At 38.3% G+C, this 24443-nt stretch overlaps 2 protein-coding genes across 18 annotated transcripts in view; one reads left to right on the top strand and one right to left on the bottom strand.

Moving 5' to 3' along the window:
- nrxn3a (neurexin 3a) overlaps window positions 1–24443 on the top strand; it is a 302208-nt gene that overhangs the window by 6082 nt on the left and 271683 nt on the right. For 12 of the 17 annotated variants that reach the window (XR_013206632.1, XR_013206630.1, XR_013206631.1 and 9 more), the window contains exons 3-4: window positions 4261–4278; window positions 5187–5216. The exons of 2 other annotated variants lie outside the window; for them this stretch is intronic. Coding sequence is in view for 12 of the 15 variants with exons in the window: in XM_077239234.1 (XP_077095349.1) it covers window positions 4261–4278; window positions 5187–5216 (48 nt within the window). In the remaining 3 variants the exon portion in view is untranslated. Of the gene's footprint in view, window positions 1–4260; window positions 4279–5186; window positions 5217–5437; window positions 5450–24443 lie in introns of all 17 variants that reach the window. 3 more of the 17 variants (XM_077239227.1, XM_077239228.1, XM_077239226.1) reach the window with 1 other exon arrangement.
- On the bottom strand, window positions 10588–12544 carry LOC143746939 (E3 SUMO-protein ligase ZBED1-like). The gene is made up of 3 exons (XM_077239250.1): window positions 12364–12544; window positions 11301–12327; window positions 10588–11210 (listed from the first exon to the last, which is right to left on the bottom strand). The coding sequence occupies exons 1-3, from the start codon at window positions 12525–12527 to the stop codon at window positions 10692–10694; spliced, it is 1710 nt and encodes a 569-aa protein (XP_077095365.1). The 5' UTR covers window positions 12528–12544; the 3' UTR covers window positions 10588–10691.

Raw genomic sequence — 24443 nt, 5'->3', positions numbered from 1 at the left:
TTATATTTATAGCTTGATAATACAGCAGATGTAATATTTACTTGCATACAATGTAACGGCACCCTACTCGAAATTGTCAGTCTTTACTGCTGTAATGTGAATGTTTCCTTCATCTTCTGCTGTTTCATGCTTCTGAAGTATGACTCTCAGGTCCAGGTTAATGTCATCTCTGAGCTTGTCTCCTGAAAGCTGCCCTGTTCTATGCATTTGCAGGTGTTTTGTGCTGTGAATTTTTTTCAATCAGCCTCCTCTGTTCCCCCATCGTTTCATACAGTCAATTGAAAGCGAATGTCATTGAAATGTACTACTAGCGTTTTTACCTCTGTAAAGCACTAAGCTGTTTGTCTCTGGCAAGCATTTTGTGTGTGTGTGTGTGTTAATCATGCCCGGCTGAGGAGGTGGGGTGTTAGGATGTTAAGGTGCCTTTTCAGATCCCCTTGGTTGTTTTTCTGAAGTGGCCATTTTAGTTTCTCTGGGGATTTGAGGAGGCCATTTCACAGCTCTGGGTTTTGTTGTTGCACCTCTTCAACAGAGAATGAATCAGAGATGGGGGATAATTGCCTATTTATATTGCATATAATAGTCAATTGCTATTCTTTATAGCGTCAATACTGGTTTTCCTAGTGAGAGAATTTTATGATCGTCATATTATTCTTTAAAGAATATGCTAATATATAACTATATATATATGGATCTTCTGGTTTGTGGACATTTTTCTTGTAAGTATAATCATAACTAAGCTAATTTTACGTTATACTGTACCACAGAAGAAAATCACAACTTTTGAGTTCTTCATGAATCATGTTTCCTGATGGTAATGAAAGGTACACATTGGTTGTTGTTTGAATATGGTTTTGATTTTTCAGAGATTTGTTGCAATCTGAATTTGATAAATTATGAATTTTAGCAAGAACACAATTACAAAAACGAATGTCTTGATTAGGCCTAAACTTTTTTCCCCTTGTGATTGAAGTGTTTAAGCTTGGTGATTGATCGGTGATCGGTGCTCTGAGCCCTATGAGTTGTTACCCTCATTGTAGACACAACCTCTCCTGTGATCGTCTCCTTAATGACACAATTACCAAATGTGATTATAAAGTCAGGATACTATCTGTGTACTCAGGCATTTTATATAGAACCGAATGTATGCTTCCACAGCCTCTTTCAGAGCGTAAGAGAGAGAGAATGAGAGAAAGGGGTATGTGTAGAAGACCGGGCACTAGGGTTAGATTTATAGGCTGTAAAGAGTACAGAGTTTTGGGCTTGATTTACAGCCGTTGTTCCTCTCCATCTTGTTTGGCTGACTGGGTCCTGCAGTCCACTGATAGGGACTAAAGCCAGACGTAAAAGTAGCTTTGATGGCTTTGAATGCTGGGAATCAGTTCAGCCAATCATAAAAGAATAAATAAACCTTTTTTGGAGGCCATTTATATTGGAGCACAGGGACAGCCTTTACTGCCGAGCAGTTTGTTAGACGACAGCTGAACTTTCTCCACTAGCATCTCTTACAAATCCAAATCAAAACCTGTGCACATTAATGTGTGCCATCAGTGTTTGATAACAACATTACGAAAACCCACTGAGCAATCTTAATTCCATCTTAATATTGTGTCTTCAGGCTTTGGAAACATCTGTATGCGGGTAATAAATATCAGGTCAGAGCCAGATGGCAAGCTGGTCTGAAGTGTTAAGCATTAGCCTAGCTTTACGTTCCTTTGACTGAATCCAATTGCCATAGCAGCGGCAACAACAATCTGACACTCCTCTCGTTGCCCAGATGGCTAAAAGGGCCTCAGAACAGTTACGCGTTGCCGTGGCGTATGTTCCTCGCTCTGTGAAAATCGTGATAGCCACGGCGGTACATCATTTGCGAAAGCGCGTAATCTTTTGGCGGATTAGAATAATAAACATTTGGCAGCAAAACAAACACTCAATCTGTCTGCCCATGTGGATGGTCTCTGAATTGGTACGCTGAGGTTTATGTTTAGGCTGGCCACTCTTTACAAATCTCCTTGTGTTTTTTAATGTAAACAAAAGCAAAAATTCAAAAGTGCATTATCAAGAGGATATGTAGACCTTAGTTACTTTTTTTAAGGCTAAGACCAGTATTAGGTGTAATGCGTTTTAATTTTCCCTTGAAAAAGTAAAGTAATTGTGAATTTAACATCAATATTTAACGTCTAGGCTAATATTAAAATGTATGTTTTTAATGTAATCTTCCAGGTTCAAGAGCAATTTACTATATGCAATTTTATATTATTAGTTTGAAAGAATTATAAAAGAGCAGTTTCATGTCTATCCTTGTATTGTTAAACTGGTCAAGGTTGATATGGGACTTATGCAATTAGTAACTAGTAATTCATTACTTTTTAGAGTAATTTACCTAACACTGGTAAAGACTCTAAGCATTTATTTGTATTTATTTATTTTTACATCTATTTGAATTCCCCTCTCCCACCAGAAGTTATGTTTAAATAGTGGTGTTTTTTGTGTGTGAGAGGTATGCTACAACTGTTCTAGGTAGGCTGATTGAACAACATTTTCACTTTTTTCAAAAAACTTTGGATTACAGTTAAATTAATTTTATTTTATCATTTATTTAATCGTGACAATTTGGTGCAAATCCAGATTAGACTAAACATTCACTTGTTGACGTGCCACAAATACATCAATTTTTGTCTCACCACTGTTTCTGAGAAACTAGGTCATCGTAGAAGGCTGAGAGTGCATGCAGACGATTGTATTCCAGCCAGACATCAGAACTTCAGTATAGGTCAATTCAAGAGCTGAACCCATCAATCAAGTCACCATGGCACTCACATGCTGAGTGTAACTCTGCATTCTCTGCTCTCAAATCACATCCTAATACTTTCCCCACCAGGTTAATGCATCTCATCAGAGGACTTAATGTTCTGTACCAGCCTTTAACAAGCACGACAGACAGACACACTTACACATTGGAACGTGTCCCTAAAATGAGTGACCATGAGAGATATATTCAGTACAGACATCAACACATACAGGACTAAATGAATGTCTAATGTAGCTGTAATTACTCTGCACTAAAAGCATTTAATGGAGGCAGACCCCATCAGGTTTCCCTTAATTTCCTGTATTAGCTGCAGTTTGTGTGCACTGGCAACAGATAAATTGGTTCTTTGGCCTGGCTGTGCCTAATACTAAAAATATCAACTGCAAAATCTGTAATGCTTTAGAATCATATGAAATTATTCATTGTACTAATCTGGATAATCTCAGAGTTAGCTAAAAGCTCAATAATAATAAATAAATAAATATTTTAAAGTTTAGCTTATAAACTATAATAGTTTATATAGTTTAATTTTGTTATATATTTTAAATAAAATTGTTAACATATATAAAAAATATATTTTTCAGCATCCTGCCATGTGCATATTTTTTTAAATGGTCAAATTAAAAGTCACATTTAATTTATACTTTTAATAGTCACATTACATTTTAAAGCATAACTGCTATACACTGGCTGTATTTTAGAAGAAGGCACAATAAAAATCACCACTGCTAAAAATATCAAAGCTTTCAAAAATCGCTGACCTCACTAATAAAGTAGTTGGATGTTCCAGAACAGATTAGAAAAATCTTATATCAGCTGTTTTTCATCACACAGAGCATTGCAATAGCCGTTTATCAGTGTTGGATGCCCTTTGGTTTTGGAGACGACCAGAGTGCAATAATGAAATAAGTCAGCCCAGTGCTTCAGTGCTAGAGACAGAGACAGAGACAGAGAGAGAGTGGAGTGAGAGTGTGTGTCTACAATGAGAGTAAATGTGGGCTCTGAGTATGGAACAGTGCTTTAGACAAACATCAGCGTCTCATAAATCCACAACCCTCTCTAAAGGGAACAGGTCCCGTTGCCTGTTTGGATTTATGGCCCAGGCGTGGATGTGGGTTTTGGGAGCGTGTGTAAGACATGGAAGATGGACTAGACCTCTTAGATGTTGATGTGTCATGGTGTTTCATACACCATAGATCTGATCCCCCCCCTCCTCCTCATTTACCTGGGAGAAGAGAGGGTGGATGGATGGATGAATGTAAGGGGCATTTAAGGGTTTCTGTGTACATGCACAGGGCAGATATCTGCTCGGTGCATGCTGGCAGGTGTGTCAGAGTTTGCATGATAGTTTTCATGCAAAGAAAATATGAGTGGGCTCTAATGGCTGCAATGTCTCTCTTTTCTTTTTTCTTTTTTCCATTGTGGCTTCTTTGCTGCAACACCATCAGAGGCCAACAACATCCCAGGTGAGTTGATAATATCCTTTAAGTTGTATTGAATTGTCTTTTACAGGCAATGCAAGCATTATTGATGCACAGTGCAAACAGTATTCAAATTTATAGTAACAAACGTAGAAACTTTCAAATATGATTAAAATTATTGCTGTGTTCCCAGTAAAGTTACCATAATGAAAAATAATTAAAGACGCAATGAAACCATAGTAGTGCCAGATATTCCATTCGTTTTTATGATTATCAAAAAGAAAACAAATGTTTTACAAATAAGATACCATGCATTAGGAAATTAGATGATGTAAATAGATTGGTGAATTTCAACTTTAATCTCTACATTAATCATTAAAATCGATATACTTTGCCACGTTTTACAAATAAAATGCACCAGGTATTTTTATTATGCTGTACTATTTTATAAATTAAATAAGTTTGAGGCAGTGTAATGTGAAAATAGCAATCTACAATATATTGACAAAATACTTTATTTATTTCTCTAGGTCCCTTTACAACCTAAAAAAAATAGCTGTCACATTAGATTCAAAAAAATACAAAAAAATGTGGTAACTTTATTTTAAGGTGTCATTGTTACAGTGTAATTGTATATTTAAGTACTGAGTAATAATAATTAACTACATAGGTAGGATTAGGATCTGGTTGAGGGTTATTTGCATGTTATGCATAATTTACTGATATTACTATGGTAAGTACATATAACATATGTAACAAGGACACTGTAAAATAAAGCGTTACCAAAAGTGCTACCACTTGTTATTACTTTATACTACTACTTCTAATTACCACTTTAACAAGATCACAAAGTCAAAACCTTTTTTCTTCTGCCAAGATGTGAGGTCACTGTATGCTCTGATACATACCTAAAGATGTTCTTCTCTTTCTGTGACTTTCTCTGTTCCTCAAAGGTTTTGCACACATGAAGATGGCGGATCAAGGTATGCTGCACCCTTTCACTGTTATTCACTCTGTTGTGATTTGCTTATATGTTGCATGCCTGAATTGACTGAAATGCTGTGCATTGAATGAGCTAAACTGTTATTCTAAACCTTGAATGCATAGATGTGGACTGATCTTTGACCGTTTCTTCGTATCTCTCCATGCTTTCCTTCTGTGGATACTCTCCATCTCTTTGTTGCCTTTCGTCTGCTTTCTCAAGCCAAGGGCAAAGGTACAGAACTGTTTTCTACCTCAAGTTGTGCTCTCTTGTGTTTACATACTTGTTATTAGTAATTTTTTTGCTAATAGCTGCTCACCATGGGTGACTGAAACAAGAGTATAATTAAATGAGAGATCATTGAAGGCAAATACACCAAAGGTATTGTGACTGCAGCCTGAATGGTCTGAACTGTAGAGTCTACCTCCCTGGTGCTCTTATAACCAATAGATATTTGTATCAGCTGCTAAAAATGCTTAGTTTATCATGCTCGAGACCATGGATAATGCTTAATATGTCTGTTTTTGTTGTTGTTTGGGTCTTTCATGTGGAATTTTTGGAAGTGTTGTGTTTGTGTTCAGTCAGGTGCCACAATGACTTCCGCTTTTTTTTTTGTAAAGAAAGAAATGAAGAGGAAGAAAAGAACTGTGATATTTCATTCTGGCAGTGCATGTGCGCTGTCATGCCATTTCATAGCTGGATTCTCTAGTGAGGTTTGTAGATGGGCTCGATTTAGCCCTGACTTGCTGCTGGGCTGAGCATCCCTGTGGAACGCTGTTGAACCACATGTCATCCCTTTGTCTCACCCAAACAATATTTCAGGAGGTATCAAATGGACCAATAACTTCATTCTTCAAATAGAATAGGCCTGGATTGCATTGGATATTTTTTGCAGGACATTTTAATTGACTTTTTTATAAGTTTCCTGTGTTTAGGGTGATTTGCTGAATGTTTCTGTCTGCTTTCAGAGTATTCACAATAGAGGTTTCGGTGTGGACATGAGGACATTTAGCTGCAGAGGTGGTTTGTTTTATTGGAGCAGCCTGTGTGAAAACCTGAGTATGTTTGTTTAAGGATTGATCAATTGCAGTGATCAATTATGAAAACATAATATGCTAAGTACAATACTTTTTTTCAGCTTCAAAACATTACATTTTTAATATTTTGATTTGGTAACAGTGGCATTTTTGGGTGAATGCAGATCTAATTGATTTGTCGAGCAAAATGATCAAAATTCAAATCCCTATTATGGTTCATGTGGACTTCAGAATAGTTTACAGTTGGTATGAAAGTAATTGTTAAAGTCTAATTTGCAGAAAGGAACCTTTTTTGTTTGCCATGAGGAATGGAAAAGGTTTAGTTTTTTCATGTCACTGACACAAAGACATTGGGCCCTATTTTAACGATCTGAAACGCAAGTGTCAAAGCGCAAAGCGCAAGTAACTTTGTGGGTGGATCCCGGTGCTGTTGCTATTTTCCCGGCGGGATAAATGCCTCTTGCGCCTGGCGCAAATCTAATAGGGGTTGGTCTGAAGTAGCTTCATTATTCATAGGTGTGGTTTGGGCGTAACGGGAAACAAACCAATAAGAGCTTTATATCACATTCCCTTTAAGAGCATGATGAACGTGGTGCGCTTGTTCCATGGCGCAATACTATTATAACGGCGCATTTACCAGGCGCGCTTAATCGGTTCTCAGCCGAGGAGATCGATGTTCCCGTCAGGGCCGTAAAAGAAAGAGAAGTTACATTGGGGATGGGACAAACCTACCCAAATTAGCTTCGGTTAAACATGCATATAATAATTTGGGTAAATGTGTAAGCTTTATGCCTATTTTCCCCATCGTCATGGACACAACAATGATTTTCCTCGTGTTTTAATATTTTTCGTTATAATAATGTATCATTTGCAAAAAGTTAAATGCATCTGTGTAGATGAGATAATCATCTACAGTGTATGCGCGTTGTTCACACTCTGTATTATGGCCAAGCATGCGCGCTTAAAATAGCATCTGAATGTACGCGCAAAGCGCCATTGACTTTAGACTAGTTTTTTCCTGGTCAGTGGCGCAATTGTTTTATAGAACAGCAAAATAATATGAGGGAAAGCTTGCGCCGGAACACGCCTCCTCTTTGCGCTGAACCGCCCCGGGGAGCGCAAGTGTATTTCTTAGTTAACCGACGTGTGTCTGTGGAGGAAAAAGTCTGCTTTGCGCGGGTGCAAAATAGGAATGATACATTCGTCAGTGTACAAAGTCATTTGCGCCGGGTGCAAGATAGGGCCCATTGTGTGTATGTTAAGTTTTGGTAGCAAAGGTAAAGAGACAAAACATATGAAGTTGATGATGCACCTCTGCACTACTGTTTTTGTCTTCTTTATTTCTTTATTTTTTTTTTAACCTGGCATTGTATACTATGAATTTTGTTGGCGTTAGGACAAATTGTTTGTGATATTTCTAATTTGTAAGTTTTATCTTCTTTAGATAAAAGTGTCTGCTAAATGATTAACCCTCTGAGGTCTAAGGAGTTTTTGGGGTCCTGCAGGTATTCTGACATGCTTTGACATTTGTGCTTTTTTCAGTTATTTATAAACATGTTAATGGCAAAGGTGTAAATTCACTCTATATACGTAGCACAAACGGGGCTACCGTAATATGTGAGCAACATGCATGTACATGTTTGTATTTTTTATAGAATGATGTTTATGCGTGGTTATTGAAAAAACTAAAACTTAAAGTGTCTGAAATAAGGCCACAAAACACATACTAAATATGTGTCCACAAGACTTTTGACTAATGGGTGTTGTTGCCTAGAAATTTTGCTTCAAAAAAATGATCTGAAAATCATCCTGCCTAATCATTTACACAAAACAATACATTGATTTAAATTTTATAAGACACCTTTTGTTTGGAAAGGCAATATGTGTGGAGGCGTGTTCACACCTGAGAAGACAAAGGCTAGATAATGTGCCACATTCATAATTAGCTGCATATTAATTAGCCCTTTCACACAGCTGTGTCACAAGGTCCCAAAGAATGCAAGGACAAAATAAATTATCTATATATACATATTTTACAATTAGAAATTGTAACCAATTACAAATAGGTAACAATTACAACAACAATTACAAGTGTTTTTCAAGTTTTTTTCACTTATTTCAAGTGTATTTCTTTGTAGAAAGTATACATTTTATCATACGTATTAAAAAAGGTAAGGATTCATTAGTTTGAATATTGGAACAAACACTATAATAACATCTTAGTTGATAATTCAATATACCTACTTTATTTTTGACAAAACATAAAACTATAGTATATTTAACTATGAGCAGAAATTGGTGAACAAAAGCGTACCTATTTAATGTGACAGTAGTCTTTTTTTACAGTCAAAACTTTATAATCTATCCAAAACTAATCACAAAATCTTGTCTAAACATTCATATTTAGTCTTTGTTACAATATTTGTAACATATTGTGTATGATATATTAGCATATACATGTGAATTTGCAGTTTGTTGCTTATACAGACATTTTATTTCAATATATTTCAGTCTATTTTTACTCATCTTAGTAGGCTATAGCAATATAGTTTGGATGTGTACATGTAAACATAACGTTTACTAGTGTAGGTGCGAGAGTGAATGAACGGCACAGACATGCGCTGTATAACTGTAGTAAACAAAGCGCGCTCGCCTGTGCCGTTCATTCATCATTTAAACTACACACAAACACGCTATTCATATTTAAACAAGTCTTTTTGCGGTTTACAGTCAGACACTATTCAATATCGCTATTAGAACAAAGCACTTAAGAATAAATGACTTACTACATCAGCTGGATCCGTTGTTCCTCGAAATGAAACTACCAGCACTTCTGGTACATTTTCCAGGGGTTATTAGATAGTATTATTGCTCACAGTGTAGGGATACGCTGTGTACACAGCTGCAGTAAGATACTGACTAAACATGATGTGGTTTATAATGCAGTTGGTGGGCGTTGGCATGTTTGAATGGCTTGCCATAGATCATTTGCGTTTGAATACCGCGCGCTCTCCGTGGGCGTGGCACATTAACGCGTAATCAGGTATAATGAGCTGGAAAGAAAAAGACTGACATCTCTCTCTTTTCATAAAGATTACATAAACTGAGAATATTTGGTTTTTTATATAAATTAATTAATTTAAAAGAAGAGAGTTCAAGCTTCATTATGGAAAAACGCTCGTGCCGGTATGACAAGTATTCGCGGAATTACAGTTAATTTTCGGACGCGTTTCAGAATGGACTTAACTGACAGAGAGAAGGCAGAACGCGCATCATGTTTTTTTTTCTTTATTTGGCGACAAGCACAACACTTTATTTTTATTGTGAGTATCCACAAAAAAAATAGACACTTATCAGGATCTAATGATGTACAACACTTTATATGTAAGATCAAAATCAACAGTATTTTGAGTTTCTTTTGCACTGATAAGAAAAAAAGCGAGATAGCCGACCTCAGAGGGTTAAATGTGAATTAACACTTTTTGGGATCACAAGAGAATGCAAAATTCACAGGTGAAAACACCTGTTATTGGACATTAGGAATGCATAGTACAGTATAAAGGGTGTGGTCTTAAATGCTGATATGAACTAAAACGATTCCAGCCATATGCTTTAATTCCTTTTGCCAACCTAGTTTCTTCCCTCAACCCAATTTAAGTGCTAAGTCAGAGCCCAGTCAGCAAGAACCTAGCAGACAGACAATACAGTATACAGCCAGTCAGATGCATTAGCACGTATTCGCCTGTGTCACATCAAAAGCTGTTGTATTGAAGCGCTGTCTCAGACACTGTCTCTCCTGCTACCTCCTTGTGTTAAATCCCTCTGCTATATATGGGGGGGGGGGGGCGACTTACTTAATAAGGGGCATTATTACAAATCAGCCTGGCTGTACGCCCAAGTTAAGATGACAAGGGCTTCCATTTAGGAGCTTATTTGCTTCTTGGCTGTGCCGAACGATACTACTAGGGATGCTCATTTCGGTTATTTTTCCCGACCGACAACCGCCGCTCGTAAATCGATTATTAACCGTTAACTGATAAGATTATAACGTTAATATTGAATTGGCATTAAATAAAAATAAAATGCGTATCTGTGACCCGTTAAAAATAAAAACAATTGTATTTATTTATCAAAGGGTTTATTTTAATGTGCAAAGTGCAATCAGCAGCATAAAGAACAGATCAACCACAGAACCTGGATTCAGATCAAATTTTGTGACAACAGAGGAAAAACAGAATAAAATAATACAAAAAAAACCATGAAATATGCCTACACTTAATATATATATTTTTACACTTAGATAATTAACAAATTAACATGACAAAAAGAAAACAGTGAATCCGTTTGAACGAAACGGATTAAAAGCCGGCATTTTTTTCCGTTAGACTAAGATTTTTCGTTAAATAAAAATAGCAGCCCTACCTCAATCCACACCGTGTCTAATTTTTATTTAAAAAAAGCAACATGTCAACGTGATTTGGGGTTAGTCTGGAGCGCAGCCTGTTGACGGTTAGACCCGCGGCAGAAAACACCCTCTCCGATGGCACAGATGTCCCGGGAATACACAGGTAACGTCTCGCTAGAGTGGCCAGCTTCGGGAAGCGCCTTTCATTTGCTTTCCACCAGTCAAGAGGATTAATATCCAGAGATGGAGGATTGTCTCTCATGTAGATGTCAACCTCTTCTGGATAATCAGTGGCTTGACGAGGGGCGCTGTAGTCATCTCCCAGGAGCATTATCATGGCGTTACTTTGGCTGCGGTCTTTATCTCCAGCTTGGGTAGCAGACACCGCTGTCTCATCTTCCGCATTGGCCATTTCCATAGCAGCACACGTTTCAATAAGTTTTGCTTTTGCGGCTTCTTTCTCCGTTTGTGCAAAAAACGGGAGATGTTTATGGCGAGGGTCCAGGACAGAGGCGATCAGCGCAGGTTTGGCCACCAGATCATCCTTGTCAACCTGTGACGAACAAATAACCCCCCAATTAATACAAAACAACGACAATAATAGTAATGATAATAATAATAGCCTAATAATAATAATAACTACCTGCATGCGGCCACTTAAGGACTGCCGAACTTTTGCCTTGAACTCCGTCACTCTGTGGCCGTCATCCTCGGCTCTCATCAGGTGTGTGTTCAGCAGGCTAAAGGTGATGGGGTAAATGTTGGAAATTGAAACGTTCTTTTCTGATGACATTATGGTGGTTGCACATTTTAAAGTTTCCAACACGGGTGCAATCTCCTCCATTATTTGCCAGTGTTTGTCTCGTATCTCCAGGGTTCTGGCATCTTGCAGCCTTGTAACCGTTCGGTCAGACAGAACAGCTGTAACAGCCCACCTTTGTTCGAGAAGTCTTCCGAACATGTCACACACCGAGTTCCATCTTGTTTTACAAGACTGAATGAGCTGGTGTTTCGGAAGTTTCATTTGTGATTGTTTATCTTCCAGTGCCTTGCATGCAGGGGTGCTGTGGTTAAAATGCCTAACCAGGCGCCCAGCTGCAACGATGACCCGATGCACGAACACATTAAATCCATCATTTACAGCTAGCTGTAGTGTATGAGCAAAACACGGAACCGACTCCCAGTTCACCCGTTCTGGAGAGTTTGCAGCCACGATGTTGCGTGCATTGTCATGAACACATGCAGACACTTTCCCATTAAGTCCCCATGTCTCCACCGCATCAATTAGTTTAGCTGCAAGGTTCTCAGCTGTGTGTCTGCTAGGCATACTCTGTGTTAGAAGGACAGCTGAATTAACTTGCCAGTCCTCATCGATGTAGTGACACGTTATTCTTATATAGCTCTCCGTTGTGAGTGCCGTCCAGCAGTCAGTCGTAAGGGCAACGCACTTTGTGCTTTCGAGTTGTGATTTAAGCGATTTTTTTCTCTCCTCAAAACGGGCTTCAATTCTACGGGTAATAGTGCATCTTGATGGGATTTCGTAATTGGGCTCAATATAGCCCAGTAGCTCTTGAAAACCTTCACCACAGACGACACTTATGGGCAAAGTGTCTTTTACAACCATTGAACAGATTCTCTGCGTTATCTCCTCAGATCGCCGTGCATCGCATCTTCTCCCTGACAACATGGCGGGCAAAGTTTGTTGCCCTTCATCACTCGATGCTTGTGGATGTTTGCTTCTCAAATGATACTGCATCGTACTCGTACTACTGCTGTATTTTAAAACAGCGCAGCATATTTTACAGGTAACCTCGTCTTCGCCCTTTCTGTTGAAATGGTCCCACACCGTGCTTCTTTTCGATCGCTTCATTTTGCTTGCTCGGTAAAAAAATGTCTGCAGGCACGTGTGTGGTTGCGCGTGTCAATGCGCCCCGTGAGTTAATACATAGTTTTAACTATATAGTAAAACCTATATAGTTTTGTTTTTTAAACCATGCAGCAAAAAAAAAAAAAAAAAAAAAAAAGCTTAAAAAAACGTTTTAAACCGTTTAACTGATAGTATTAATCGGTCAAAATTTTTACTATCGGTTAACGGTTAAACGGTCAAAATGAGCATCCCTAGATACTACGAAATGTTTATTTATCTGCATTTGTTTCCATCGCCGCATCTCTTTCACCTGTCACCACTGAGCGAGTTTGTACTGCTCGTGAATCTCGGAATGTTCCTCTTTTCTTTTTTCTTTTTTATTGTTTCCTCAGAAACCTTTTGCAGTTAAACCTCAGGAAGATTCCTAATTGTAGTGCTTTGTAATGTTTGACATGTGTTGTGTCTGCAGTATCGTAGAGGAAGGAAGTGAGAGGCAGCAGCTGTTTTTGGGTAGCCCAGGGCTTGTCGCTCACGTCTGCGTATCTCAGGGCACTTGGACGCCATTCCTCGGCACCCGTCTGAAGTCAATCATATCAGTCTGCACACTGTTCTCCTCTCTGGCACAGGCATATGTCAGAAAACAACAAAAAAGTCAGAGGACAAAGATGAATAAGGGTCTTTAGGGACTTCCTGTCTGTCATTGTTTTTGAGTCTTCTCTTTATTTCTCTTTATTAGTTTATCTGTGATGTAACTTTATTTCACCAGAGGAACATTTTGGTGTATATAAGCTAACATGCATTTGGAAAATAAATGATGAAAATATATTGGTGAATTTAAATTTTAATTTCATTACAGCTTTAATCACTATTAATCATTCAAATCAATATACTTTGTCATGTTTATATTAAACAACAAATAAAATGCACCAAGTATTTTTATATATTATTATACTGTTTTATAATTGCAATAAGTTTGAGGCAGTGTATTGCGAAAACATCAATCCACTTCTACTTCTGGTAAAAAAAATACTACCACATCTAATTAAAGGGCTAGTGTGTAATGTTGCTGTTTGAGTATAAACAACATCTGCATAGTTACAGCGCTCAAAGTTCAAAGCATAGGGAGATATTTGCTTTAAAAAAAATCAATTTCTAAGGACTACAGCAAACGACCGGTTTTGGACTACACGACATTCCTCCGGGTTTGCTGACGTCAGCCTATCCCATTATTTACATAAACCCCTCCTCCGAGAATACTTAATAAGCGGGGCGAGGCCATTTTATATTGCTGTTTTGGAGATGAGTTGTCGCAATGCCGTCGAAACGCTGCTGTTATTTTCATCCGGATTGCAGGTCCACTTTGTTCAGCCTTCCATAAGGACGAGGGAGTTAGGGATCAATGGTTACAATTTATATTTAACTCGGTCCCTCATAATTATGACCCACATCTCGCTCTCTGTGCTGCACATGTTACTGAGGAAAGCTTCCACAATCGTGGCGAGTTCAATGCAGGATTCGCACAACGGCTTGTCCTGAAAGATGGAGCAGTTCCAACTTTAAAAACAGAAGCTTTTGTTTACGGGCCACAATCTGTAAGTATGATTTATTTTTCGTCATTGTGTTTTCCTGTAATAGTTTGTATTGTTAATTGTACGTTGTAGCAAGTAAGTAAACAAACGACAACGCTGTTTGGCTCTGCTGGTTTGTTAAATGCTCATTCATACTTAACGTTATCCGACAAACACCTAACGTTACAAACTTTTTTTTTATCTCAACAGCGAACTGGGAATTAGTGTAAATTATTCTTTGATTAGAGCTTTTATGTTTATCTACATGCTTGTTTATCTACAGGCATGCTAAACATGGTTCTGTGTTTGATTTGGCAGCCGATGTTTAGTGTTCGTTTTGGGTTAATAGTTCTGTCGACAGATATTTGGCTACAATCGTTCTAAAAATACAAAAGTAACGGTGGCATACAGTCAATAATGATCACTATAGATCCGCAGTCTTTACTCAAAAAAATCCCTTTGAGGACTGTAGTATAATTTGTTCGAACGATTATATGAAATTCTTGTTTATGAAGCTTATTTTTTTGTAATTCTGTAATAATTAGTACAATTAAATAACAGCGTATCTAAAAAGTAATGAGAGAACAACAAAAAACAAACCTTTCTGAAACGTCGTTTAACAGCCGTTCTTGAACAGGTTCTGCTCGATCATCTTCAATAACGTTTCATTGTTTATAAGCCTCAGGCACGGCTTGAGCCACGCGGAAAGCTCGTGCATGCTAGAAATAGAACCGACGCCTATTTTTCACGCGACACGCAAGCGTTTCCAGGCAAAATAGAATAGGAAAAGATGTTATATGTTATTTTGTACACGAATACATATTAATAAATTACATTTTGATGGTTGAAAGTCTAGGTTTTGACATAAATTCAGATATAAATATAATAAAAAAAAAAATATAATAATGATCAATTTTCAAATATTGCACCTGTCAATACAGAACGAAATATTCTGTATTCTATTTTGCTGTCAATACTGCTGACAATGTCTTTATCAGTAGGATTTATATTTATGCTTAACATGAAGTATAGGGCTTCCACAACTCTCTCCCATATGTCGAACATGGGTGATCCGTGTCAGCAGCGCCGCGTCAGACACGTTTCTGGTGTGTAAAGACATAGAAAACGCGATGCAGCTGACATGCAACAGAAACGCCACGCTCACGCCACTCAGCCAGTGTGTCACCGGCCTAATACACCAAAGCACAAACTAGACTACAGGCTAAGGTACGGGACGTGACGTTTCCGGAGAACGTGCACTAGTCGGTTAGCGAATCACAACACACTGGGCCAGCTAACCAATCTGAGCCCATTGCGTAGTTTTGAGGGACTGGCTACATAGAACCAGGAAACCATCAGACTGTTTTTACAAGGAGGGGCAGAGAAGTGTAGAATAAAGGTAAAATATATGAAAAATAATGCAATTTTAAAAAAACAAAGCATGAACACATGTTACAGTGCACCCCATAAACACAATCAAGTTTTCGAAAAAATGTGTTTTACCACACCTTTAACACTAGACAAAAACAGAGGAACATTTTGGTGCTCAGAGGTTGCTCTTACATAGCTTGGGAAGCACAACAGAGTTCTCTTTTATATCTATTTGAAGTAACAGCTTTGTCTATAACTATAAAACGAACATGAATGTCAAGTGTGATGAGAAATATTTGAGGGAGTATTGAAACAAACTTATCTTGGAAAATTAGAGCACAGTTTTTGACATTTATTAAGATCTCTTCTGAAGCTGTAGAGGAGAGGTGTGAGAGTTCTTATTTATGTCTCAGTTAAACATATCAAAAGTAATGTGGATCACATAGCATAGAATATTTAATGAAGTATTTATTGAGTGCATATGTGTGATATGTTGTGAATTGTTGAGATCTCATGGGTAACCTCAGAAGAGGCAGATGGTCTTTAAATCTCACCAGGAGAAGTGTCCATTTTGCTCAAAGGTTGCTTTTTTAAGCATTTAAAAGTTCTCATTTATGGAGCTATCATTGAGCTATCAACTTTGTTTCAGACGTTTCTAATCTGAAAAACAGGAGGCTGTAGCAGAAGTCTCTTTCCATTGAGATAACTGGGATTTTACTTTCCTGTGCATGCCTAATGATAGTATGTATTTTACCTGTCTTTGCTTTGTCTGAGCTGAGGGATTTTCACTGGATTTTTAGTAAATGGAATTGATATTTCTTGTTTTTTTGTCGTAATACCTCTCACACAATACAGTGTGTTTCACCTGTTCCTCTTTATCATCTTAAATCATTTGCAAAAATATCCATTTTAATGAACTTAAATCAGTCAGCAAATATTGCCTGCTTTGCACAGCGGTCAGATTGGTTACCGTGGCTCTGCTCCAGACCACCCAGAGATTTCTGAAGTCATTCCGCAAGTGCGCCAGTCTTTGATAGATATTAGTTGGTACAGGAGGCAGAAAATGAGTTGACCTTTTCGGATGGCAATGGAGAGTCTGAGCTTTGTTACAGGACAGAGGGGAGTGGAAACACTGTACTTCACGCTATGCTGATGAACTCGCATGCAAGGTAATGAATTGAAGTGCCATTATGCAAATGCTATGCTAATTATCTAATCAGATTTGATTCCATTATGTACCCAGCTTCCTAACCTTGAGAAGGTAGGGACCGATCAGCTCACCTTTTCTCCAAAAAAATTTATAAAAATTGTTTTTTCTTTTCTCAGGATTTTCTTATTTTTTAAACCTCATTTTTTTCTTATCCCATTTCTTTTCATTTTCCAAACTGAAGCAACTTCTCTGATCGCATTTGAAATGAAGAATCCTATTGTGATTTCTCACTTTTACACCTTGTTTGCAGCAGTACAAAATGCTCTGCCACCCTGTTCCTCTGAGTGGAGTGTTTTTATGACACCGTTCTCCGTTACCACACATCTGAAGGCAGGCCTTCCTGACAGTGAGGTGACACATGGTGTGTGTGTGAGAGCCAGATAATGAAATCCTTATCTGATGTTTGGGAGGCCTGTAATTCCATTTGCTCTACTAATCCCTCGGTCACTTTGTCTCCCTGGCACTCACAGAACAAACCTGTTTAACCAGAATTCCCCTTCCATTGATCTGTAGTTTACTTTTTAATGGCACAAACGCAGCCTAAATGTTAATTTAAAATGGATCATGATTGCCTTCTTAATAATAGTAGGTTAGAGTGTTGTCTTCAAGCAAATACTTAATGTGTTTTTGTGGGAGAGATACAAATGCATGATTCATCTTTTAGGTACAAATATGTTAGGAAACATGTCAGTCAGATGTTGCTTTCAGAGCCGTGTTATGCATTTCATGTTGTCCATAATTTGTATCGTCTTTTTTTTCTTCTTTTTTTTATGTCATTCACTGAAGTCCCCTCAGGCCTCATCAGTGCAGGAAGAGCTCTTAGGAAAACCTGATTGAGCCACCTTGCTGACTGTCTGCTGATCAGAGAGCGATGGCTTCTCTTGTGTAATCAAGACCAGCCACACAGGGTGTCCTCAAACAGAATAGCCTCATCACCTCCCCCTCCGTGATTTCCCCCCTCTCCACACGCTGTAACCGAGACAACAGAACTCATCGTCCCCCTCCCCACAGCCCTCTATTTCCAACTCCCAAAGGCTCTTTTCAGGGTAACACAGAAAAGAACATCAATCACACCCGATACACAAACACACACACATACACACAAACAAACAAAAAAGGAAGCCTTACTCTAACCCCCCCGAGTCCACCCATCTGAATGCAGTTATGGCCATAATTGCCTCCAATTTCCCTGAGTCACACCTGACATATTAAGCTACTGTACACAACGATTTCCTTTCTGGTCCCTAGAGGGAACAAGTGCCATTTGATTATGGCTAAATGTGATTATTGTCTTCACGTCCAACTGGCTTGTGGCGGTCCTTTGTCCCTGACAAAACAAGAGAACAAGGTGACCACTCAAATCATGACAAACCAGTTCGGATGATTCCCGGTGAACAAAAAACGGTTAATTATTTGTTGAAATTGGTAATCATGACATAATGAAAAGAATAACAAGTAATCAATCTGATGAACACAGATTCTGTGGGCTAAAAGCCAATCTCAAGAGCTGGTTTGCAGATAAGGGGTTTGCATGCTTGTTGTAAAAGCAAGTTCTACATTTATTATTTGACTGTTTTACTTGAAAAATTAATAATAATGATATAAATAGTTAAATTATTACTTATTTGTGTCCTGTTATAAATTAAATCTTGGAAAATCCCCTACCAGTCCCTTGCCGGTGTTAAAGTCAATGCAGTGCACAACCTTGTATGGCTTATTGCTTAAATTTGCTTGTGTGTCTATGTATTCTGGCTTTTGGATGCAAGATATTTTTGTCCAATCTCATCATACATACAGAATTAGAAGGCACATTTGCAAAAAGCACTGATTATTTAAAACCACTTCAATTAGTAAAATTTAACCTCTCTGTTTTGCATCACAGACATGGTGTAATGGAGAACAGAATTAGCAGAAGTGAATGTGCATGAATCAGTCCAGGCCAGTGTACTTTGATTTGTTAAATTTCATATGATAGTCTCTTCTTTCCACCTATTTTCAGAGTGAACGGAGTGTTTAGTGTGGTACCTTATCTCATTCTAAGATATTTCCTCTCACTCTTTTTTGAGACATCTCAATCACTCGGTTACATCTTTTTGAAAATGTTGCTCTCCCGGCAATAATACGATTTTTTTTTTCATATTGTGAGTGAATGGCATTGGTCTGTTATTTGTCATTTGAAAATGTCATGTTTCAGTAATGGAAATTGATTCAGAAATGACACAACTTGTCTTTGTGACACTGACAAAAATAAGACTGGGCCAAATGTAATGGAGTTCTAGTTTCTATAGAACAGGAAAGATGTAACCTTATTTATTTTACACACACATTCTACACATAATGTTTTTTTTTTCTCGAGATCTCTCGGTTACAAGGGTCAAGGCAATATCTATTGTTAATCAACCATGATAAAATCTTTTTTGGGATAATGAGAGTTTATATGTAATTCTCCGTGTGTAGATATCTGGATCTGCACAGAGGTCACACAGTGACAAGCTGTAAATGCGTTGTTAGAAGTGGGCAGAAATGAACATCTGGTGTCTAGCAGTGCACCTATTGATCCTCATTACTTTGTGTACTTGGAAACAGCAAAATGCTTTCATTCCCACAATCACTCTTTAATTGCGTCAAGCATGAAACAAGTATATTTAGCATTATTAACCATCATTGATTGAGAGTTATTTGAGATCAGAGTTGTTTGTACAGTCTTTCAGGTAGTCTTGTGTACATGCTGGACACAGTAAGCATCTTTATTTAATGTTTGCTGTTATAAATGAAAATGGAATTGGAATATAGCCAGTAGGATACCATTAATGTAGTTTACAGGAATTGTTTGTAGTAGTTTGTTTTTAATCTCTTCAGTAGTGCAAAGTTTTGTTACAGATACAATTAGCTTTGTTCCAAACAAAGCCTAGTGAGCAGCTATAGAGGAACAAGTTAAGCAAAGTAGTTAGGCCTATACTGCCTCCTAAAAGACTATAAATCATTTTGATAGTCTATAGTAATTATTAGTTTGTATGAAAACAACAGAACATCATGTCCTCATTTAGAAATTTGTACATTTGTGCGTGTAGATATGTGTGAGACAACCTACACCTGCTAGTAATCAATACCCCTCTCAAGCAGAACTTGGTTGCCATCGTAACCCCTCTCAAGCTGTTTCTTTAGGATGGTGTGTTCGCATGGTGCTTGGCCTTGTTTTCCCTGGTTTTGGCTAAGTCTAACTAAAGCGGACACTTTCATGCATCAGTGGAAATCTTATACTAGCTCATGCAGCCCTAACCCTAATTTTCTTTCCCTGTTATAATCCGCATGCGGGATTAAACAGTGCGTCACAGTACTGACTTCTGCTTTTATAATATCAACCTTAATTCTTAATGAAGACTTCCATGTAGGCATTTCGCACAATGTGTGGACACACTTAAGGTCTAAGAATAGCTTACTGAATTATGCTTCATTCCATTCAGCTTCAAACGCACTGCTTGAGAAGGGCAAGATAAATGCTACTTGATGTTGGACTTGGAAATGGGTGTGGATGTGGAAGTCTTGAAAATACAGCAAACATTTTTCACATTCATTCATTATCTGTATAATTTAGAGCATATACAGTGAAAATTAAACACAGGAAGCACTGTTTTCTAATGTGCTAAAAACGAAACAAAATGTAATAACACGCACAAACTACTTTCTACACAGCACAACACCTGATCATGATGACTGCCTGAGGAATCTCTCTGGTGGATGGCAGATTCTGACCCACTTTTTACCCTGCTCTGGCTAACCTGCAGTTGTGTGTATGTGCTGAGCACCATTTGAATTGTGTGCGTTGTGAAAAATGCATGAGTCTTGCCTGGGCAAAGGGCCATGAGGAAGCAGGTCAGCCCTGGCCTGGACTTGAGAACCTGTTAAGTGAGTACACACACACACACACACACACACACACACACACACACACACACACACACACACACACACACACACACACACACACACACACACACACACACACACACAAACACACACACACAAACACACACACAAACAAACCTGGACTTCACCGAGCACATGCTCGACAGCAGGTATTTTTAGGCATAACAAAAAAAAAAAGAGCAGAGAATAAGGCTTGAACTTGTAGAGGTTTCAATTTTCATTTTTATTAACATTTTAATTTCCCTTATGGATGCACAATATACTGTTTCTATCGTTATATTATTTTGTACTATAATTAATTTACATTATATCAAATATAATATATATTTATAGGATGATGTGCATGCATTTACATTTAGATTGTTTTAGCCATCATCTAACACTCGCTTAAAGTGGTTAAAATCACTTAATTTAATAACACTGATAAATGTAATATTTAGAAAATATCACAATAAATATTTGTTTTACATAGTTTTATTCAAAAATGTCCTGGCACTTCCAAGCTTGATAATGGGAGTGAATGACCATGATAAAAGTGCTCCACGTGTCTCCGGGTGTTAATTAAAGGCGTTACTCTTTTGGCGTAAATCGGTGCGTACGACCGTCTGCCCAGAAGCTAGTCAATTTACTCGATAAAGTTTTAAATATGGATACTTTTCTTACACGAACGCATCACTTCACTTCAGAAGGCCTTTATTAACCCCCCGGATCCATGTGGAGCACTTTTATCATGGATAGATGCACTTTTATGGACTTCCAAAAACATACAGCCATTCACTCCCATTATCAAGCTTGGAAGAGCCAGGGCATTTTTTTATATAACTCCGATTGTATTTGTCTGAAAGAGGAGTGTCATATACACCTATAGGTCTATCGATTGCCTCAATTTTTTTGAGTTCTGGTAACTTATTCGGGGATGGCTTCAGGGTGAGTAAATCATGGGCTAATTTGCATTTTTGGGTGAACTCTCCCTTTAAGGCCTGGCATCACTGTAATTATGTGTTTGTGAGACATTATCCTGTCCTTGTTGTGGACACTTTGACCTGTGCTTTTAGTTAAACGCTGCACATCTTTTCTTTCCTGCTCTTCTCTCTCCTAGAGCACACACACCGAAAGTAACCGGTGTCGGTGTCGTGCCTGTGTTTGGTGTGAGTAACCCCCCCTCAGTGCTTTGGAAGCCTGAGATAGTCACCTGATCTGGCCTTGCTGTGAAACATAGAGTTTGTGACCTCAAGCCAGATGAGATACCCTGCCAACAAGAACCAGGCAAAACAATAATGAAGGATGATTATCTGTTTCAAAGCAAGCAATATTTCATCAGAGGGCAATTACTGTGTTCCTAAGTGCTCAATTTAGAACATAGCAGTTTTATAATTTAAGTCACTTCTAGATCAAGTTGTCTTCTGCTGATGTTTCACAAGACATCCAGTACATTTCCATGCAAATATGTCAGCAGAGACAAAAAAAAAAAAAAAAATCAAATTTTGTTCCTTTAATAGTGTTATGATATAATCAGTAGTTTCCGTAAATCAGTTGAGAATTCCCATTGGCCCAAAAGACAGTTTTACCTCAGGCAAAGTCAATAGCAGAGGACAGAACATCATTTATCTGGTGCACACATCTGTTGTGTTTAGAAAACATAGCCAGACACCAGTAGATCTACAGTACTCTACAATACTAATTAATAATTATTCATTAGTTTATTATAAATAGTATTCATGGTGACTTCAATACAACACATTTTAGTAGTTGAGAAACACTTACAGATGTTAAAAAGCATTTAGCTCAAGCGTTTCTATTTTTAGCTAAAGCTTAAGCCACTGTTTCCAGTGTTAGAAATCCAAAATTACACAATCACCACCATTCCTTTGAGAGGGCGGTTAATGTTTTAAGGTCTTTTGATCCACCATTTACCATCACAAAAAAGCAAAGGGAGAGAAAACGTACCGGTATTCCTTTTTTTAATAGACACTGTGGGTCTTCATCTCTCAGAAAGCTTGATTTAGGAAATGAAAGACTTCAAAGGTGGTGCTGTGCCCTTTCATGTCCCAGATTAAACACGGTACGCTCAGACTGCACGAGTGGGTTCGCTCCACACGCAGGGAAATCCGCTCTGATATGATGCGTGCGTGAACGCTTATAGCTGTTCCTCTGCATGACATTTTGGTTTCATTTGATATGCAGATCTGTGCATGAGATGCTTGTACCGTGATTGGCTTAGAATAGGAATAAGACAGTGACACATCAGATTATGACATTCTGTCTGCTGTATTGATATTCTTTTCTTGTAGTGCATTGGTTTTCGAGTGAAATGATTTTGTGTGTCACAAACAATGTCTACATACTAGACACATCAGATCTGACACAAACATACACACATTTACATGGACACATCTTTGATCTGGCCTGTCGGGAAAAGCTGGCAGCTTCATGCTGAAGGTGTGGACTTCTTGTCAAGAGGTCACTGCTTTGATTACCATTTCGCCTGTCGCCCCCCCCCCCCCCATCTTACTGCTGTGGGAGTGATGGGTAACACAGCTGAGAGCGAGACCACCAGACATTCATGCTTCTGGGCTAATCACAAGCTGTTGTTTGGATGTCATCATGTGCTCATGTGTCAACTTTGCTGCCAGGGTTTTGCAAGTCTTGCTCGTGTGTGCCAGGAGCATTACGCTGAATGAGGACTTCCTCTGTTTACACCCACTGGCATCCAACATGGGTTATGAATTTAAAATAGCCGACCTTTGGTATGAGACTGTTTGTTATTTTGGGTAAGTTGACTGTATTGAATAAAATATTCAGCAATTTTAGTTTAGCTCCACTGCACGAGCAGCTGTTTACCTGAAATCCATTCTGATGGCAGATTAGTTTACTGCAGTGACTAAAATAAATAATTGATCTATTCAGACTTATTCTGTTTACTTTAATGGATAGTTTACACACACACACAAAAAAAAAATTCTGTCATTATTTACTTGGTCCTAGAGTTGTTCCAAACCTGTATGAATTTCTTTCTCCTGGTGAACACAAAATAAGATATTTCGAAGAGTATGGGAGATTTTTGTTTTTGACTAATTGAATTAGCATTATTTTCTTCTTCCTGGATTTCTATCTCATTGACACAGCTGGTAAGTAGGAGTGGTAAGTAGGAGCGGCCAATCAGGATGCTCTCTGTCTTACATGCGCTTCATGCGGCACACACGCAAGGTCACTCGCTCTCTCCCTCTCTGCCGTGCGCGCTCTATACCGTTTGGAGCACAGTTTTTTCTGTCTCACATGCGCGCTCTTGCTCTCTCACTCTAGATTCCGGGAGATTTTAACTAATTTGCGTGCATCAGGGAGCCGCTGTCAATATGCGGGAGACTCCCGGAACTTCCGCGAGACTTGGGATGTCTGCAAACTGTGGCTTTTTTGAAGCGCGAACGTTGTCAACGTTGTAAACTTGTTTCCCCAAGTTTAGAGTGGTGCACCATGTGTGTTGAGGAAAATGTGTAGCCTTTGTCCTATTCATTGCCTACTGCATACACAATCAACATGAAACAGCATTTTACAGCTTATTTTACTTTTAGAATGTGACACATTTCAAGGTGAAACAGAATACTCAGTGAGAAAAACAATATATAGGATGGACTCGAGTGTCTATCTTCCATCGGGAGTTGATCGGCTTGTGAAAGGTGGACATTCCGACCCATATTGAATCCAGACTTGAATTCAAGTTTGCAGTCACTTGTGGAGAACCCCTTGAAAGATTGCTGGCACCCACTTTTTAGAGAAGACTAAAGGTCAAAAATCCTCCTCAATGCTTTTTTTTGTTTTGATCTCTTGTTTGTGACAGGTTGCTGG

This window comes from Siphateles boraxobius, unplaced genomic scaffold, assembly GCF_051911475.1.
Source record: "Siphateles boraxobius isolate OS27281-9 unplaced genomic scaffold, OSU_SipBor_1 22, whole genome shotgun sequence".
NCBI lineage: Eukaryota > Metazoa > Chordata > Actinopteri > Cypriniformes > Leuciscidae > Siphateles > Siphateles boraxobius.
The sequence above is the reverse complement of the archived record's forward strand: the minus strand, read 5'-3'. Positions and strand labels throughout refer to the sequence as shown.

Coding starts and splice junctions, on each gene's coding strand:
- LOC143746939 (XM_077239250.1), bottom strand. CDS start 12,527: ATGAAGCGATCGAAAAGAAGCACGGTGTGGGACCATTTCAACAGAAAG. Junction 12,328..12,363: donor CAAGCATCGAGTGATGAAGG/GCAACAAACTTT, acceptor GTCAGGGAGAAG/ATGCGATGCACGGCGATCTG. Junction 11,211..11,300: donor CCTTAAGTGGCCGCATGCAG/GTAGTTATTATT, acceptor TGTTCGTCACAG/GTTGACAAGGATGATCTGGT.